Source organism: Bombina bombina, chromosome 1 (assembly GCF_027579735.1).
Source record: "Bombina bombina isolate aBomBom1 chromosome 1, aBomBom1.pri, whole genome shotgun sequence".
Classification (NCBI taxonomy): Eukaryota; Metazoa; Chordata; class Amphibia; order Anura; family Bombinatoridae; genus Bombina; species Bombina bombina.
Genome location: NC_069499.1, coordinates 1365843316 through 1365861771, shown reverse-complemented (window position 1 = coordinate 1365861771; position 18456 = coordinate 1365843316). Strand labels below are relative to the sequence as shown.

The 18456-nt window shown below is 40.1% G+C and overlaps 1 protein-coding gene across 2 annotated transcripts in view; it reads right to left on the bottom strand.

Moving 5' to 3' along the window:
• Positions 1–240: 240 nt before the first annotated feature.
• The window catches only part of CGN (cingulin), a 380943-nt gene continuing 362727 nt past the window's right edge, over positions 241–18456 (bottom strand). For both annotated transcript variants that reach the window (XM_053704018.1, XM_053704029.1), the window contains one exon: positions 241–2025. In XM_053704018.1, coding sequence (XP_053559993.1) covers positions 1899–2025 — 127 coding nt within the window. In that variant the 3' untranslated portion in view covers positions 241–1898. The remainder of the gene's footprint in view (positions 2026–18456) is intronic.

The following is an 18456-nucleotide window of genomic DNA, read 5'->3' as shown; positions in this document are numbered from 1 at the left end:
ACATATTATATTTTGTCTCTATCGCAACTTGTTTTATGTCCCTTTAAGGCCATGGAAAAAATACAGCTTGTACTGAGGATATTTCTAGGGTTTCCGACACACTTAAGCAGAAAACAAGCTTCATGCATGACCCATTTCCCACACAGATCATACAAACCTAGGGTAGTGTAGTGTTTCCCTGCAACGTCTGCTTATTAAGAATTTTGCTTCCAGGCATCAAAGAGTGACACTAGCCTCAGAATGGTTACAAAAATGAGTGCTTTATTATCTGAGCTGGATTATACAGATTTCACATAGAGCCCCAGAGAGATGAGCTAAACTTTAACTTTTTTTTATTTTTTACATCTAATAAAAATTATATAAAGCAACATACAAATAATCAATTTTCAGACGAGACAGAATATGTAGATGTAGAAACAGACCATTTAATCTTTCACCCGGATGCAAAGTAACTTGCTGCGTGAGTTAGACACATATAAGAGAGAGAATTACTGTAGGAAATATTCCTGAGTATCCGCCACATCTGAAATAGAGCTCCAATCATAAATCTGTTTTTTCTTATAGAGAACAAATACATCAAATACATTATATATACATATAACTTTAGACATGATACTGAAGATATTTGTGAACATAAATCTTTGCGTATATAATCAAGTGTGCATATATTTATGTACAAATCTGCGTGTATTTTATATACATTATACACACAAATATTTAATTAGAAATTTTATGACAATCCATATTTTGGTTCTATTTTCCCAAATTATGTTACATATCCAAATGTTTTCCTCAGTTATCTCTAGTTTCCACCCACTCATTACCAGCCCTCAGCAATGTACAGCTTGGATATAAAGAGAAACGCGTGGTAAATGAGTGTTACCAATATACCTGAGAGATTAACACCTTAATTATTATAGGAATCCACCAAACACCTGAAATTTGTATTATACATACAAGGCATACATATGTGTAGAATGCCAGGCATCATTAATCTACACACTGCTAATGTACAGTTAATACCCCTCCTGTTAACTTAGGAGAAAATACAGAATAGCAAGGTATTATGTTTTAGGCACAGATGGGATCTGGTAAGAGATGGACCATAGCACCTTATTATACCAAGTAAGGTAAGGCAGTGGGAGTTTGTGTGTTGCACTACAACATACAGTTACACAGAGGTGTCTCTCATTATCAATAATAAACTCAAAGCAGGAATGCTGTAATGAAATCCCACCCTATTACATTGAGGCATTCTCTGTTTAACAATCCAGTTTCAAGTTAAATCCCATTTTTGGTAATTTGAAGCTGAACATATGATTTTCACACTGTTTGGGCACTAAACAGACCAATAAAGACAAGCCCTTTGTGTAGAGACACATGAATATATCCAGAGGATGCTACTAGATTATACAGTGGTGAAATACTTTACTGTTTACAGTAAAATCAAAAGCTTCTGTCTTGCAGATGTTTTTACAACAACCTTTTGTATAACTAAATTATTAGTTTACAGTCATTACCAAAGTCATCATTAATGGATGCAGAAAGGAAATAACCAAGAAGGTTCCTCCCACCTAACATTCTATAGGTTGAGTAAAGCAGGCACTGTATCTTTGTGTTTGAGCGATCCTCTGGTGGAGGTTTCTCCATATCAAATATACCAGCAACTCATATCGATGGTAAAATGATCTTATTACATTCAGAATTGGTGGTTTTATATATTCGCCAGTCCTTAGTTATTTCCTAAAACAACAAATTATGTTAGGGATGGTGCAGACATTTTAATTAGCCCTTGTGTGACCCTCAAAATATTGGTAGCAAAGGGTCTGCCGTTTTGTTTCCAGTCTTAACTGCTTATCACGCCGGGTGGTATGGCAATTCTGTCCACTGTGACACTCTCAGCATGAGCTGGTCTGGAGGTTACTTTCAGTTAGCAGAGATGCAATAGAACTGGGGTCGTATGGAGCATCAAACTCTCCGTCAGAACTCAGGTCATCATCAATGGCAGGGCGGGTTGGTTTACGTCTAAATTGATGGTGAGAGAAAGAGAAACTTACATGAGCAATATGAAATGGTTAAACACTGATGTGATATTTAGGGTGAGGATGCTATGGTGTTTATTTTACACAAAGGGTGGATCAAGTCAAAGGCTTGTCCTAAATTTCAACCTATCACAATACATGCGAGGGAGTCAAGAATCACACATATCTGGGCAAGTCTCAGGTCAGGGAGAACAGTTTGTTTACTGTCTGGAATTTGGCATTTTCCATTCCCAGCAGCTGGGAAGGATCTGTCTAGAAAATCAGTTAAAAACAAAGTGTGTATTGTGTGTTAAGATAGCCATCAATACTACTACTACTTTATATGTTATTATCACTGCAAATATATACTATACTTAGTAAGAGTAGCAGAAAATGACCATTTAAAGGGACATACTTTTTTTAATAAAAGCAATTAAGCACAGCACTGCAACATACATGAATACATGTTTTAAAAGCATTTTAACATCCCTTTGTTAGAAAAGTTTTTACCGTTTTGTAACCTAGGGATATACCCTTTAAAAACACTATTATGCCCTCTTCTGTGGCCAGTTATGGATAAATAAAAAAAAATAAAAAATGTTATGCTTACCAAATAAATTCCTTTCTTTTCTGGCAGGGAGAGTCCAAAACTTCATTCCTTACTGTTGGGAAATACAACACCTGGCCACCAGGAGGAGGCAAAGACACCCCAGCCAAAGGATTAAAAAGAAAATTTATGCTTACCTGATAAATTTATTTCTTCTTAGACACGATGAGTCCACGGATCATCTTCATTACTTATGGGATATTCACAAAAGGAGGCAAAGAGCACCACAGCAGAGCTGTTAAATAACTCCTCCCTTCACTCCCACTCCAGTCATTCGACCGAAGTTAAGAAGAGAAAGGAAAAGCCAAGGTGCAGAAATGACTGAAGTTTACAATAAATAACATCCTGTCTTAAAAGGACAGGGCGGGACGTGGACTCATCGTGTCTAAGAAGAAATAAATTTATCAGGTAAGCTTAAATTTTCTTTTCTTCTTTAAGACACGATGAGTACACGGATCATCTTCATTACTTATGGGATCCAATACCCAAGCTAGAGTACACGGATGATACGGGAGGAACAAGACAGGATACCTAAACGGAAGGCACCACTGCATGAAGAACCTTTCTCCCAAAAGCAGCCTCAGCCGAGGCAAAAAGTATCAAATTTGTAAAACTTTGTAAAAGTGTGAAGAGAAGACTAAGTTGCAGCCTTGCAAATCTGATCCACAGAAGCTTAATTTTTGAATGCCCATGAGGAAGCAACAGCCCTAGTGGAATGAGCCGTAATCCTTTCAGGAGGCTGCTGACCAGCAGTCTCGTATGCCAAACGTATAATACTCTGCAGCCAAAAAGAAAGAGAAACAGTCGTAGCTTTCTGTCCCCTACGTTTACCTGAAAATACCACAAACAAAGAGGAAGACTGGCGAAAGTCCTTGGTCGCCTGTAAATAAAACTTTAAAACGCGAACTACATCCAAATTGTGTAAGAGCCTCTCCTTCTTAGAAGAAGGATTATGACACAAGGAAGGTACAACAATTTCCTGATTAATGTTCCTATCAGAAACAACCTTGGGAAGAAATCCAAATTTCGTACAGATGACAACCTTATCCGCATGAAAAAGAAGGTAAGGGAGTTCACATCGAAATACTGAAAATTTAGACACTCTACGAGCAGAAGAAATTGCTACCAAAAATAAAACCTTCCAAGATAACAACTTGATATCTAAGGAATGCATAGGTTCAAACGGAACCCCTTGAAGAACCTTGAGAACTAAATTAAGACTCCATGGAGGGGTAACTGGTTTAAAAGGTCTAATACTTATGAATTATGTGGCTAATCACCCTTAAGATTCTCAAGGCACTGCTCATTTCATCGACCTCAGAAGGATGAAAGGCTGAGTGGACCTCAATAAACACAAGCCTAATTACGGTTAAGGCCTGACAAAAAGACTGAACTTCAGGGACATCAGCTAGACACTTGCGTAACAAGATAGATAATGCTGAAATTTTAACCCATTAAAGAACTTGTAGATAAACCTTTCTCAAATCCTTCCTGGAGAAAAGACAAAATCCTAGGAATCCTAACTCTACTCCAGGAGTAGCCCTTGGATTCACACCAATAAAGGTATTTACGCCAAATCCTGTGATAAATCTTTCTAGTGACAGGCTTACGAGCCTGAATCAAAGTGTCTATGACTGAGTCAGAAAAATCTCGCTTGGCTAGAATTAACAGTTCAATCTCCAAGCAGTCAGTTCCAGAGAATCTAGATTTGGATGATGGAAGGGACCCTGAATCAGAAGATCCTTTCGAAGCAGAAGCCTCCAAGGAGGTAGAGACGACATTTCCACCAGGTCTGCATACCAGATCCTGCAAACCCAGGCCGGAGCTATGAGAATCACTGAAACCCTTTCCTGTTTGATCCGTCCAATCACTCGAGGAAGGAGAGCAAACGGGGGAAACAGATATAATAGATTGAAGGACCAAGGGGCCACCAGAGCAGCTATCAGCGCCGCCTGAGGAACTCTGGATCTCGGTCCGTACCTCGGAAGTTTGGCATTCTGCCTGGATGCCATGAGATCCAATTCCGGCTGACCCTATTTGAGGATCAGACTGGAAAACACCTCCGGATGGAGTTCCCACTCCCCTAAAAAGTCTGTCTGCTCAGGCATGAAGTAATCTACTGACATTATGTCCTGATAAACTGGACCAAAGCTAACTGGGCCAGGCCAGAGGAGCATTGTAGAATGCTCTCTGCTCCAGAATGGTTATGCCTGATATCTGTCAGAATAATCCTCATTAACAGGGAATCTATTATGATTTCCAAGAAATGTACCCTTGCAGTAGGGAATAAGGAACTCTTTTCCAAATTCACCTTCCACCCGATAGATCGTAGGGAAGATAACACAATGTCCATGTAGATCTTGCTTATTGAAAAGATGGTGTATGGACTGTTGATGTCATCCAGATAGGGCACCTCTGCAATGTCCTGTAACCGAAGCACCGCCAACAACAATCCCAGATCCTTTGTAAAAATTCTGGGAGCGATGGCAAGACAGCAAGGAAGAGTCACAAATTGGAAGCGTTAGTCTAGCAAGACAAACCTCAGGAACTTGTGATGATCTCTGAGAACCGAAACATGCAAATACGCGTCCTTTAAATACACTTTTTTTTCCATAAACTGACCCTCTTGGATCAAAGAAAGAATGGAACGAATAGTTTCCATCTTGAAGGACGGTATTCTGAGGAATCTGTTTAGACTCTAGAGATCTAAAATAGACCTGAAGGTTCCCTCTTTATTAGGAACCACGAACAGATTGGAAGAAAATTCCATACCCTGTTCCTGAATCGGAACATGAACTATAATTCCCAGGTCGGAGAGAACTTCTATACAGAGTAAAAACGACCTCTCCTCTTGTCTGGTCAACAGATAATCATGAAGCAGAAACCTGCCTCTGGGAGGAAAACTTTTGAACTCTAGTTTGTATCCCTGGGACAAGATTTCTATTGCCCAGGGATCCTCCGAACCCAAGCCTGACCGAAGAGGGAAAATCTACCCCCCACCAGATCCGATCTCGGATCAGAGACATGCCCTTCATGCTGTCATGCAATAGCAGGCTTCTTACATTGTTTCTCTAATCCTGAGGGAGAAGATGACCCTTACCTCCCGTAATATCAGATTATTTCCGTCAAGCAAGATTCAAACAAGGTCTTCCCCTTGCAAGGAATCGCTAAAAGCTTAGACTTAGAGGATACGTCCGCAGACCAAGGTTTTAGCCTTTATTAAAACAGTTTGCTAGCACACATTCAAGGTGCAAATAGCTGCAGCTGGTTTCAAACTGCAAACCTTCCGGACAGAGAAAAATGGAAATATTTACTCCCAACTTGATAACTTGAAGGGAAGCATCCATAATAAGGAATTAGCCAATTTAAGAGCTTTTATCCTATCTTGGATTTGATACAGGGGAGTTTCTGTCCAGATAGCAACGCATCAAACCAATATGCCGCCGCATTAGTGACGGTAGCAATTCACACAGTTGGCTTCCATTGTAAGCCCCGGTGTACCTACATCTTTTTGAGTAATCTCTAATTTTACACAACTATCCTCTATGGGTATAGTAGTTCTCTTAGCTAAGGTGGAAACAGCTCCTTCCACCTTGGGGACTGTTTGCCAAGCCTCCTTAACTGAGACGGCTATGAAAAACTTTTTTTTTTTTAAATGGGAAATGGAGAAAAAGGGGTACCCGGTCTCTCCCACTCCTTAGCAATGATCTCAGAAGCTCGTCTGGTACCGGAAAACCTCTATCGAGGAAGGTACCTTCAAATATGTGTTGAGCCTTGGAGTCGCCGTCGTCCAATGTAGCTAAAACCTCCTTAAAGGGACACTGTACCCAAAAATGTTATTTTGTAATTCAGATTGAGGAGGGGGCATCAGAAATAGCAACAACTGCGTCAGAAACCTCACTTACTGAATGACTGATTTTCCTCTTACGCTTTCCCTGCAACATTGGAAAAGCAGACAACGCATCTGAAACTGCAGAAAAAAACATGAGAGAAGCGATGTCCTTCAAAGTAACTCCAACAGGAGCTTGAGAGGAATCGCAGGGCACTGCATGTGAGGGAGGTTAACTCTGGAATATCTGAGGACAAAAGCTGCGATATATAATGAGCATTGTCAATAGATTCCCAAACAGCATCCTCATTAGAAAATGTTGGTTCAGAGTAAAAAAACAGAAAAAAAAGTTGGTGGTTCCACATTGGCATTATACATAGTGAACAAGTGACACCTTGTAAGCCTGTAGGTCCATTTCTGACCTTAAGATAACATTTTTATTAGAAATACAGAAAAATCTAAAAATGTTACTGTCTCTTTAAATAGTAAAACACTATTTTTTTTTTTTTTTTTTAATTGGGATAACATGCTTAAAATGAATGAATAAAAATCCCTACACCTCAGCAGCTCTCTGCTGAGGTGCCAATGTCTTCTGAGCAGGAAAAGTAGAGAAACTAACATTCCTGTACAAACGATCTCCAGAGAAAGTACGCATTAAATATTTCTTAGAGACTATGCGCAGCAATAATATGCGCATGCGTAGAAACAAGTTGCCCTTAAATACACTGGTTCATTGCGAGTAAAAAGAGTGCAAAATTACAATATGCCCATTGTGGGCGTGGCCAAGGAAATCTCCTGGTCGGCTTTAAAATTACCAACCCGCCGGGAGATGTGGCACCAACCATATTAGTGACGTAAACTGCTGTAACGTAGCCCAAATGTCCCCTATGTTCTCAAATGGAGCCAAGTACACAATAAATAAAGTGCCCTCCTTATTTACTAAGCCTCCATTCATCGTGGGCGTGGCCAAGGAAATCTCCCGGTCGGCTCTGAAATTACCGGGAGGTGTGGAACCAACCATATCAATAACAGAAACTGCTGTAACGTTTCCCAAATGTCCCCTTTGCTTGTTAATGGGAGACTAAGGAAATGCTGCTTCTCATTTCAATGAATAAAGTAAGCCCCAGTGCCTGCAGTAACGCAGATCCAATGTCCCCTATGCCTAAGGGGAGGCTAAGGAAGTAATTATGCGGCTTGTCTCATGAACTCAATAATAAAATAAGCCCCAGTGGCTGCAGTAACGCTGCCCAATGTACCCTATGCTTAAGGGGAGACTATGAGAATAATAATGAGGCTTGTTCAAATAAATAAATAAAGTGCCCTTTTGTTTCTGAGACGTTTTCTTCCCCAAGAAAAAAAGTCAGCACTTACCTCATATGCTGCCTGGCAGCAAGGCAGAACGCAGGCTTGAAAGGTCCTATCCCTCACATGGGCCTGTGGATGAAGAAAAATTCCTGAGTTAGTCTCTCTCCGATTTTCCAAAGGTAGGGCAGCATCAACATGGGAGGCACAGTGAGAATTATGTCCCACAAGTTCCCATTGCTCTAAAGCCACCAAAAGCTCTACTGAAGAGACTGATATGGACTACGGCTACACCATAGGACAAAGCAGCACACTCTGGCACTACTTTAAAAATAATAAACTCTTGATTGAAGAATCTAATCTAACACCTCACTTTGCCTCTTCCTATCACTAACGTAGGCAAAGAGAATGACTGGAGTGGGAGGGAAGGGAGGAGCTATTTAACAGCTCTGATGTGATGCCCTTTGCCTCCTCCTGCTAACCAGGAGGTGAATATCCCATAAGTAATGAGCATGATCCGTGTACTCATTGTGTCTTTAAGAAGAATATCCCTCCCACTTCCTCTATCCCCCAGTCATTCGGAAGAGGGAACAAGGAAAAGTAGGAGAAACATCAGGGTATAAAGGTGCCAAAAGAAAAACAAAAAAGGAGCCGCCCAAACAAAGAAAAACTTACGGGCGGGGTTGTGGACTCTCCCTGCCAGGAAAGAAAGGAATTTATCTGGTAAGCATACATTTTGTTTTCTTTCCATAAGGCAGGGAGAGTCCACAACTTAATTCCTTACTGTTGGGAAAACAATACCCAAGCTCCAGCGGACACTGAAGGAATAACGGGAGGAAACAAAAAAGATTTGACCCTAATCTGAGGGCACCATAGCCTGCAAAAACTTTCTCCCCCGAAAGCTGCTTCAGCCAAAGCAAACACATCAAACTTGTAAAATTTAGAAAAAAAGTGTGTAAGGAGGACCAGGTAGCTGCCTTACAAATCTGATCCATTGAGGCTTCGTTCGCCCAGGAAGAAGCTACTGCTTTAGTGGAATGAGCCCTAATCCTCTCAGGAGGCTGTTGTCCCGCCGTCTCTTAAGCTAGGCTGATGGCACTTCTCAATCAGAAAGACAGGAAAGACGAAGTGGCTTCTGACCCCTACGCTTACCCGCATAGATGACAAACAAAGATGAAGATTGTCTTAGAGGCTTTAAGGTAGAGCTTCAAGGCACAAACCACATCTAGATTGTGAAGCAAATATTCCTTTGCCAAAAAGGATTGGGACAGAAGGAAGGAACAACAATCTCTTGATTAATGTTGCAATCTGACATAGGAAACCTAACTTAGTACGTAAAACCGCCTTATCGGACATCCTGACTTCCTGTGGGAGTGGCGTGAGAAGGTGCGCGCCAAGAGCTCTGTGAGAGAGAGACGGTTTTCCACCATACCCCGCTAAAACTGCTCCTATTGCTGGGGGTGAGAGCCCTGCCTGGGGAAGAAAGATCACATCTAGCTGGAAGTCGAAAACTGACTGAATCTGTGGCCGATCGGTCCCGGCCCGGGACAAGCATCACAGCGCTCTGAAAACTGGGGATCAGACAGTAGAAAACGAGCGGTTCTGAGACCACTGTATACACGAAAATTGTCTGGGCAGTGAAAGAGACTGCCACCGCAAAACAGCATCAGAGCACGTAACCTGCACACATCACCCGGCGTAGATGGGAGGTATCTCAGCTGGTGCCGGGAAGGTGGAGTAGCAGGAAAGGTGCCTGGAAACAGCGGCCTGGTACGCTGAACAAAGTTTGCTGCCGACACGCAAGTATAGTTTTCTACTACACTAATGACATTTTAAATCTGAGTTATATGCGATAAAGGCTGTTATATCTTGCATGACTGGGTTCATTGGAGATATGCTAGTATGGTTTTTTACATGAGTGTCATACTAGTGGAAAAAAGGTCATTATACCTCACTGGTCCCTATTTTCAAAAGAGACAATAAATATATGGTAAAGCTCAGTAAAAGGGGCTGCAGTGGCAGTAAGCGGCCAGTTTCACGGTGGTGGAATAACTATAAAGGGAGCGCTGTGATGTGATGTGGGCGAATAGGCAGTAATCTTGCTGGTCTTAGTCAAGCTACAAAACTTTGGGAAAAGTGGAAACACCCTTCTGATTTGCACTAGTCAGTGTGAATGAATATATTGGTCTGAGCCTTTTAAAGGAGAAAAGAGAAAAGAGGGTACAGAAGGGCAAAAGAGTAAAGCGAAAGGAAATATAAGTACTGTTGAAATCTGACGTGAATCTGGTTCATTGGGAGAGGAGAAGGTGGAAGGAAAAGATATAGAAACGGGGAAAGAACTCTCGATTAGGTGGCTATAGAGCTAAATATCAGAAGACAGGTGGTATTTGTGAAATCAAAATATCAATCTGGAAAGAGGAAGAAAGAGATAAGGAGAAGGAGAGAGAGGGGGAGAAAAAGGAAAAAAAGTCTAATACATTAATCTTTGGGGGAACCTCAAGAACATTATTCATAGTATTAAAAGCATTAGCTGGTGAGAGCTGAAAGATTAAAGTCGTTGAAAGGCTAATGGTTATGACTTGAGAGATGTTTGGTTTGCCTCAACATCGATAGAAGCGGAGGAGTAAAGACTATGTTTTGGTGATATTTTATCAACTAAGGACTACAAATATTGAGGGACTGCTGGACTGTTTTTTTTTTTTTTTTTTTTTTATTTGCATTTTTTTGCATTTGCTGGTTCATCTTTGTTTTTTTTTGTTTTTTTTGTTTTTTTTTCCCTTTTTGTTTTCTTTGCTGTTTTTGGCTCTTTTTTTCTTTTTTTTTTTTTTTGCAATGATTTATGAAATACTTGATTTAGGTATTTGGGTATAGCTTCCAGAGTGACATAGTGTGTGTCAGACCTTCTGTGTATATTGATTGATATTGATAGTGAACAATTTAAGTTAAACACATTGAACGCTGATATACACTCACTGATGCCATATATTGCATGCAACGTTATTAAGACTTTTAGATTGTTTTGATACGAGATGGGGTATAAGCTCTAATGGCTGATTAAAATTAACAAGGCTGAAAAACAGGTTATAAATATACACGTGCAGAGTATCAAACCAAAAAACAAAAGCAAAATAAGCAGAACTTATACTGAAGGTAGAATTACAACAATATCTATTCAGGTAGGGCGATCTTTTTAACATACAATTATACAGGTATATAGTAGCCTACTCAGATAGCTCAAGATTTTTAGGGAGCGTTTCTACATACCTTTTTTTTTTTTTTGTGTTTTTGTCAAGCACATGTTACACACAGGCACTTTCTATTAAGTAGTATTATACACAGCGGCACTATAATATATTACAGACACCCAATCTTGTCTGATCTTGGAAAATAGGGAGAGTCACAGCACTTGCTCTCCTGTTTACACGATTTTCACTATATAGAAGTCTACTCATATAGTGGCACTCATCGACCAAGTTGGACTTATAGCTAATTTGGTAGATCACCTACACAACTGTTTTTCTCTTTTTTTTTTTTTTTTTTTTTCTCTCACTTTTTCACGGTTTTCTCGGGTTCACACGACTTTCACGATATAGAGGGCTATATACACAGTAGTATACACAGACCAAGCTAGGCTTCCAACCAGCTTGGCAGATTATTTACACACCGTTTTTCTTTTTGTTCTTTCTTCCCTTCACCCTTTCACGGTTTTCTCCCCCGCCACGCTTTTCACCTTTTTTTTTTTTTTTTTAAGCAGACCCAGTAGAGCCTTATGGAAAAATTTATACCGAACCTTAAAATAAGGTCTCCTGTCATGCCCCCCAAAAGAGATAAGAGAACCAAGACGTCGTCAGAAATAGGAACAGAGTCCCTTAATGAAGATCAGGGGGCCTGTCAGGAAAAGCAATTAACATTAAACCAACTAGCCGATATGATACTACCCCAATTTGAAGCTGTAAAAAGTGAAATTGCCTCCTTATCAGTAGAAATTAGATCATTCTCCAATAGAATATTGGAAGTAGAGGAGAGAGTATCAGACATAGAGGACAGATTAAATGTGAGAGAAGCAAATTGGTCAAATTATGAAGATAAAATAAAAATAATGCAATTAAAAATAGACGATCTTGAAGATAGATCGCGCAGGAATAATATACGAATTGTAGGGCTACCAGAAGGGAGAGACTATGATGATCTGATACTTTTTGGCGCAAATACGTTACCACAAGCTCTAGGGATGGAAGTGACAGGAAATATTCAGGTTGAAAGGGCACACAGAATAGGCAATATTAAAAAATTTCCTGATGGCAGTGTAAGACCGAGGATGGTACTCATAAAATATCTTAATTTTCAGGACAAATTGCAGTTAATGAAATGCTATAGGAAAACATCAGCGCTTATGATTGCCACAAAACAAATATATATATTCCAGGACTTCTCAGTAGAGACCTCCTCAAAAAGGAAAATTATGGCACCTTTTTGTACAGGCTTAATCAAAGCTGGAATTAGGGTGAACTTGAGATACCCGGCTAAACTTGTAGTGATGAATTCAGATGGAAATATGACCGTGTTGAATACAGTAGAAGAAGCCAAAAAATACTGCTTAGAGAAAGGAGTAGAGGTGTAATTATAGAAAGATTAGTACCTTTTTTTATTTGTTATTAACAAGCAAGTTTATGATGAAGTTTTTAGTTGTTACTGTTACCTTTTTTTTTTTTTTTTTGTTATTACAGTTTTCTGGCAGACAGGACGCTACGGCAATGGAATGAGTATAGATAAATTTTTTAACACAAGATTTTATAACATTAAAGGAGAAAGATGTTGAAACTAATTTCATGGAATGTGGGTGGGATCACATCCCCCATTAAAAGGAAAAATATTTTAAAAATGTTGAAACGCCATAAGGCTGATATCATGTTTTTGCAGGAATTACACCTTAAAGAGGTAGAAATATCCAAATTAAGGGCCAACTGGATTGCAGAAGTTGTGGCTACACCATGTAATAGCAGGAAATGTGGAGTGGCGATATTATTTAATAAGGCTTTGGGATATAAGATTATAAAGCAGGTGAGAGATCCACAAGGGAGATTTTTGATTGTGCAAATAGAAATTAATAAGGTAATTTGGACGTTGTGTAATATCTATGGCCCGAATGAAATCAATATAGAATTTTGGGGAAAAATTAAACATAAACTGGCATCATATCTAGGGCAAAATATAATCATGACGGGAGATTTTAACGCTACTATGTGTCCAACAATTGATAGGTTCAAGTCTAGAGCCATAAATAAGCACAACAAAGAGGCAAAACTATTTAGAGAATTTGCAAAGTCATTAAAACTAAATGATATATGGCGATGTCAGCATCCCGATCAACGCGAATTCTCGTGTGAATCCAAATCACATAGAAATTTTTCGCGGATTGACATGTTCCTGATAGAAGAGAGTCTAATGGCCCTAGAATTGGAGACTCATATAGCAGAGATAACAATATCTGATCATGCGATAGTTAGCCTCAAGATAGAAGCAGGGATTAAAATAGACCCGAAAACCAATTCATTTAGTTTTCCTAAACATATGATACATGATGGCAAATTTTACAATTTTCTGACGAATAGTTGGAAAGATTATCACAGGCAGAATAGTTCCTACAAGGGTCAACCCGAAATACTCTGGGAAGCGGGCAAAGCAGTTATAAGGGGTCAAATAAAATGTTATATGGTCCGAAGAAAACGTAAATATAAGGAGAGAGAGATTCATTTGGCAAATCAACTTAAAAATGCTTATACCAGATATATGAGTACTCCTAATACTCTTAATTGGAACAGATACAGGACAGCGAAAGCAGAAAGAGAAAGTTTTATGCGGGAAAATTGGGCGAGGGAGGACATGAGAATTAGAGCGTATTGTGCAGGTTATCAGGGGATCTCGGCGAAATATTTAGCAAAAATAATTAAATTCAGGAAAAAGAATAACATGATTTGTTCAATCAGAGAAGGTAATAAAACATACATTAAGTCCGCAGAGATACGGGATGCCTTCTATAGGTATTATCAGAACCTATATACCGGAGAAAAGATAGATGAGATTAGGAAGAGAGAATTCTGGCAAAAAATTAAGGTACCTAAAATAACTCAAAGCGAGCAAGAGCAGATCAATTTACCGATTACAGAGGAGGAAGTTAAAAAAATGATAGACCGTAGTAAAACTAATAAAGCTGCAGGACCAGACGGCCTGCCGGCGGAATTTTATAAGATTATTAAAGAGGAGATTACGGGCACACTGGTTGAGTTATATAACAGCTATTATGTTCAGGGGAAATCCAATTCATGCTATTTCACAGACTCCGTTGTATCCTTAATACATAAGAAAGGTAAAGATCCGGAAGAAATGGGATCGTATAGACCGATCTCGCTTTTAAATCAAGACTATAAAATATTCACGGCAATAATAGCAGACAGAATGAAGAAAGTAATCGGGAAGTTGGTCCACGAGGACCAAACTGGATTTATCCCGGGCAGGAATCCGGTACGGAATATGCGGAGGGTCATTGTGGCACTAGATTACCATTATAATAAAATACAAGATTCAAATAGTAAAAGTCTACCTGATCTGGCGCTACTCACATTAGATGCTGAAAAGGCGTTTGACGCCATCATATGGGATCACTTATTTACAACGCTTAGGGAATTCGGTTTTGAGGGGAATATATTGGCCATGATTAAAAGGATCTATAGCTTTCCGAGATCCCAATTACTGATAAATGGTGAATTATTCCAACATATAACATTACAAAGAGGGACAAGGCAAGGTTGCCCGTTATCCCCGCTTCTGTTTGACATTGCCCTGGAACCTCTTGCGATTATACTGAGACAGGAAGTTGAGGGGATGAAAATCGGAGATCAAAAATTCCTGGTTTCACTTTATGCAGACGACCTTATGTTATTTTTACAGGATACTAGGACTAGCATCCCCAAAAGCTTAGAGGTGATCAAAAATTATAGTCTTTTTACGGGATATAAAATTAATGCACAGAAGTCTGAGCTACTGTGGGTTAATAAAACACCATCTAGCGCATGTAACCATGGGCTAAGGGAAGTGAAGGCCCTCAATTATCTGGGAATAAAACTAGGGAACGACCCTAAAGACTGGTACTATCTTAATTACGCAGAGTTCTTTGAGAATATGGAAGGGATGCTAGGAAAGTGGAATATTTACTATCTATCAATATCGGCCAAAATTATGTTGATCAAAACAATCGTTTTTCCCAAACTATTGTTTTTAATGCAGAATTTACCATTGTTCATTACTAAGCGAGATGTCAGAAGGTATAACAGAGCCTGTACTTTTTTTATATGGGGTAAAAAAAGACCGAGAATAGCATTAGATAAACTCACACAGAATAAAAGATTTGGAGGCTTTGCATTACCGAATATTGTTAAATACAATATCGTTTCAATAGTCAAGTTCGGCATAGACTGGCTCACGGAGACTAATTATGTGACGTATTTTGAGTTAGAATCAGAAATAGTTAAGCCTTTTGACCTTAAAGCAATCTTGCATTATCCGTATGGGAAACTACCGAGCAATGTCAGTTCCCTACTATCCTTTCTAAATGTGGTAAGGGCATGGCAGGTGTATTGTGGCCTTTTAGGCCAAGAATTTTGCTTAACTAAATTTCTACCGATTGCAGGTACACCAGACTTCCTGCCTGGGTTAAACAATCCGGTCTTCAAAGAGTGGAAATTGAAAGGGATAATTTACTTTGCACAATTATTAGAGCCAGACGGACAAGTGGTACAGGTATATGAGAGACTGGCTAATCAATACAACCTATCGGCAAAACATTTTTTTTGCATATTTGCAGGTCAGAAGTTATATAACGAAGCTATTGAAACTGCAGAGGATGGTATGGGATCCGGGAATTGACTCAGGAGTGAAACTATATAGTGCGGGCAAAAGGGCCATATCTTATTGGTATGGATTATTACAAACTATTTCTGGGAAAGAACATTTGAACAAAATAGAAGAGGCACTCAGGAAAAACCATATTGTTTCCCAGGTAGAGGAAATAGAAAAGAGTTTTAAGCTAGTAGAGGGGGCGACAGTATTAGTGAATTGGAAGGAATCTCAAATTAAATTAGTAAACAATTTCTATTTGACCCCGATGAGGATTAGGAAATGGTCACAAGTTGGGGACAAAGGAAACTGTTTCAAATGTAAGAGAGAAATGGCAGATTTGAGTGTCTGTTTATGGGAATGTCCAAAAATTAGACAATTTTGGAGCAAAATTCAGTATTGGATTAATAAATATATACAAGAAAAAACATAATTTATGCTTACCTGATAAATTCCTTTCTTCTGTAGTGTGATCAGTCCACGGGTCATCATTACTTCTGGGATATTACTCCTCCCCAACAGGAAGTGCAAGAGGATTCACCCAGCAGAGTTGCATATAGCCCCTCCCCTCTACGTCACCCCCAGTCATTCGACCAAGGACCAACGAGAAAGGAGGAACCAAGGGTGTAGTGGTGACTGGAGTATAATTTAAAAATAATTACCTGCCTTAAAAACAGGGCGGGCCGTGGACTGATCACACTACAGAAGAAAGGAATTTATCAGGTAAGCATAAATTATGTTTTCTTCTGTTAAGTGTGATCAGTCCACGGGTCATCATTACTTCTGGGATACCAATACCAAAGCAAAAGTACACGGATGACGGGAGGGATAGGCAGGCTCTTTATACAGAAGGAACCACTGCCTGAAGAACCTTTCTCCCAAAAATAGCCTCCGAGGAAGCAAAAGTGTCAAATTTGTAAAATTTGGAAAAAGTATGAAGCGAAGACCAAGTTGCAGCCTTGCAAATCTGTTCAACAGAGGCCTCATTCTTGAAGGCCCAAGTGGAAGCCACAGCTCTAGTGGAATGAGCTGTAATTCTTTCAGGAGGCTGCTGTCCAGCAGTCTCATAGGCTAAACGTATTATGCTACGAAGCCAAAAAGAGAGAGAGGTAGCAGAAGCTTTTTGACCTCTCCTCTGACCAGAGTAAACGACAAACAGGGAAGATGTTTGTCGAAAATCTTTAGTTGCCTGTAAATAAAATTTTAGGGCACGAACTACATCCAGATTGTGCAGAAGTCGTTCCTTCTTTGAAGAAGGATTTGGACACAAGGATGGAACAACAATCTCTTGATTGATATTCCTGTTAGTGACTACCTTAGGTAAGAACCCAGGTTTAGTACGCAGAACTACCTTATCCGAGTGAAAAATCAAATAAGGAGAATCACAATGTAAGGCTGATAACTCAGACTCTTCGAGCCGAGGAAATAGCCATTAAAAATAGAACTTTCCAAGATAACAACTTTATATCAATGGAATGAAGGGGTTCAAACGGAACGCCCTGTAAAACATTAAGAACAAGGTTTAAACTCCATGGCGGAGCAACAGTTTTAAACACGGGCTTAATCCTGGCCAAAGCCTGACAAAAAGCCTGAACGTCTGGAACTTCTGACAGACGTTTGTGTAACAGAATGGACAGAGCTGAGATCTGTCCCTTTAATGAACTAGCAGATAAACCTTTTTCTAAACCTTCTTGTAGAAAAGACAATATCCTAGGAATCCTAACCTTACTCCAAGAGTAACCTTTGGATTCACACCAATATAGGTATTTACGCCATATTTTATGGTAAATCTTTCTGGTAACAGGTTTCCTAGCTTGTATTAAGGTGTCAATAACTGACTCAGAAAACCCACGTCTTGATAAAATCAAACGTTCAATTTCCAAGCAGTCAGCTTCAGAGAAGTTAGATTTTGATGTTTGAAAGGACCCTGTATCAGGAGGTCCTGTTTCAGAGGTAGAGACCAAGGTGGACAGGATGACATGTCCACCAGGTCTGCATACCAAGTCCTGCGTGGCCATGCAGGTGCTATCAGAATCACTGATGCTCTTTCCTGTTTGATTCTGGCAATCAATCGAGGAAGCATCGGGAAGGGTGGAAACACATAAGCCATCCTGAAGTCCCAAGGTGCCGTCAGGGCATCTATTAGGACTGCTCCTGGATCCCTGGATCTGGACCCGTACCGAGGAAGCTTGGCGTTCTGTCGAGACGCCATGAGATCTATCTCTGGCTTGCCCCAACGTCGAAGTATTTGGGCAAAGACCTCCGGATGAAGTTCCCATTCCCCCGGATGAAAAGTCTGACGACTTAAGAAATCCGCCTCCCAGTTCTCCACTCCCGGGATGTGGATTGCTGACAGGTGGCAAGAGTGAGACTCTGCCCAGCGAATTATCTTTGATACTTCCATCATTGCTAGGGAGCTTCTTGTCCCTCCCTGATGGTTGATGTAAGCTACAGTCGTGATGTTGTCCGACTGAAACCTGATGAACTCCCGAGTTGTCAACTGGGGCCAAGCCAGTAGGGCGTTGAGAACTGCTCTCAATTCCAGAATGTTTATTGGCAGGAGACTCTCCTCCTGACTCCATTGTCCCTGAGTCTTCAGAGAATTCCAGACGGCACCCCAACCTAACAGGCTGGCGTCTGTTGTTACAATTGTCCAGTCTGGTCTGCTGAATGGCATCCCCCTGGACAGATGTGGCCGAGAAAGCCACCAAAGAAGAGAATTTCTGGTCTCTTGATCCAGGTTCAGAGAAGGGGACAAGTCTGAGTAATCCCCATTCCACTGACTTAGCATGCACAATTGCAGT